Source organism: Zophobas morio, unplaced genomic scaffold (assembly GCF_036711695.1).
Source record: "Zophobas morio isolate AGI-343-1 ecotype UQ-CSIRO unplaced genomic scaffold, CSIRO_AGI_Zmor_V1 ptg000030l, whole genome shotgun sequence".
Taxonomy (NCBI): Eukaryota; Metazoa; Arthropoda; class Insecta; order Coleoptera; family Tenebrionidae; genus Zophobas; species Zophobas morio.
Genome location: NW_026972135.1, coordinates 10,854,704 through 10,857,138, shown reverse-complemented (window position 1 = coordinate 10,857,138; position 2,435 = coordinate 10,854,704). Strand labels below are relative to the sequence as shown.

The 2,435-nt window shown below is 45.0% G+C and overlaps 1 protein-coding gene across 1 annotated transcript; it reads left to right on the top strand.

Annotated features, from left to right (window-relative positions):
• Positions 1-359: 359 nt before the first annotated feature.
• Positions 360-1,727, top strand: LOC135138555 (uncharacterized). Its single transcript, XM_064068536.1, has one exon. The coding sequence runs from the start codon at positions 360-362 to the stop codon at positions 1,725-1,727; it is 1,368 nt and encodes a 455-aa protein (XP_063924606.1).
• Positions 1,728-2,435: the final 708 nt, after the last annotated feature.

Sequence of the window (2,435 nt, the reverse complement as noted above, 5' to 3'; positions counted from 1 at the left end):
AGCAGACCTGCTGCGCTCAGGGGCAATCGTTAAATGCACACCTCGTCCAGACCAATTTATTTCTCCCTTTTTTTCTCGCCAGTAAACCAAATGGTAAAAAGCGGTTTATACTAAACTTAAAACGCCTGAACAGTTACCTTGCACCTGACCATTTTCAAATGGAAGATTACAGAACTGTTATTCGTTTAATAAGGTCCGGAACTTACATGACGTGTATAGATCTAAAGGACGCTTATTTCCTAATCTCCATCACCAGTCGCCATCGACGGTTCTTGCGATTTCTTTTTAATGACCAGCTGTACTAATTTACTTGTATGCCGTTCGGCTTATCGGTGGCCCCCCTTTGCTTTACAAAAATCATGAAACCAGTAGTCTCAGCGTTACGCTCTTCGGGCGTCCTCTGTGTCAACTACTTGGACGATTTCATGATTTTAAGTGATTCTTTCACAGAATGTACCAGGCAAACCACTCGTACAGTGAACCTACTGAACTCGTTAGGGTTTATAATCAACCGTGAGAAAAGCAACCTACACCCCAACACATACTGTCGTTATTTAGGGTTTTGCTTCAATAGCCTAAGTCTAAAACTCGAATTGCCGGTGGTTAAAAAACACAACATTAGAAAATGGGCACTTTATTTCCAAAATAAACCAGGTTGCAAAATTCGATTATTTGCTAAATTCATCGGTATCTTAGTAGCGGCTTGTCCAGCTGTCGAGTATGGTTGGCTGTATACCAAATCCTTCGAACGCCACAAATTCCTCGCTCTATTGGCAAACAACGGTAATTATGAGGCGATGATGGTCTTACCGCAAAGTTTAAACGAGGATCTACTATGGTGGGAGAGAAACATTTCCTCTGCCTCAAACAGCCTGGAACAGGGATCCTTTGCTGTGGAAATTTTTACCGATGCGTCCTTGACTGGCTGGGGCGTCTATTGCAACAAAGAAAAAACGCATGGCTACTGGTCGGCTGCGGATCGCTCCCACCACATTAATTATTTGGAACTGCAGGCGATATTTTATGGCTTAAAATCGTTTGCTAAAACTCGCTCCAAATGTAGAATCTTAATTAGGTGCGATAACACAACCGCAATTTCCTACATTAACAGAATGGGGAGCATTCAACATCCACAACTGAATGCCCTAACTAGAGACATATGGCAGTGGTGCGAATCAAGGCAATTACACTTATTTGCTTCTTATATCAGCTCGCAGAATAACTTCGAAGCAGATAGAGAGTCTCGTCAGCTACCACTCGACACAGAGTGGACTCTTTCAGACTCTGCTTTTAGTTGCATCGTATCCACATTTGGCTCCCCGACGATCGATTTATTCGCATCCAAATTAAATCATAAATGCAGGCGATACGTCTCTTGGCTGAGGGATCCAGACTCGGTAGCAGTGGATGCCTTTACACTTAGTTGGAGCGACCTCTATTTTTACGCCTTTCCTCCGTTTAACCTAATTCTGCGAACACTCAACAAAATCGTCCACGACAATGCTGTTGGTATTCTGGTGGTTCCATGGTGGCCAACTCAACCATGGTTCCCACTTTTTGTACAATTGTTGGTGCAAGACACCATAACTTTCGAACCTGACCCAAACTTATTGCTATCTCCATTTAGGGAGCACCATCCACTAGCCAAGACCCTTACCCTGGCTGCCGGTCTATTATCGGGGAAGCGTACCGCAGGAAAAACCTCCCTTCCAACGCCATCTCCATAATGATGGCGTCGCTGTCCGAGAACACCCTCAAACAATACAACACAACATTTCGTCTTTGGTGGCGTTTCTGCTTCCAGACAGGTATTTCGGTATACGAAGCTACTACGGAGGAACTCATTCGGTTTCTCCACAACATATTCGAAACGGCCAACCTAAAATACGGTTCCTTTAATTCGCATCGCTCGGTGCTTTCACTGATTTTAGAGCCTTCTGTTACGGACAACCCAATCTTGAACCGTTTCATGAAAGGCTTATCAAAGCTACGACCGGCAGCACCCCGATATAACGCTACCTGGGACCCGAACTCTCTTCTCCAGTATGCGGAGCGCTTACCTAACCCCCTTACACTACAGGAGCTTTCCCGGAAGCTGGTAACCCTCTTGTGCCTGATTACGGGCCACAGATCGCAGACAATCGCAAAAATCAAGCTCTCCAACTTCATTTACGGAGAAGACGCAATCCAAATCTTGATAGCCGATCCCATCAAAACCTCGGGTAGAAACCAGTTACAACCCACACTCCATATACCATTTTTCAAAGAAAAGCGATTCCTATGCTGTGCATCCGCTCTAACGGAATACATTGACCGGATATCATGCCTGCGTCATGGACAGGACACTTTATTCCTATCCTACAGGCGCCCACATCTAGTGGCTAGCAAACAAACGCTTAGCCGCTGGGTAAAAGAATTTTTACAGGCCGCAGGCA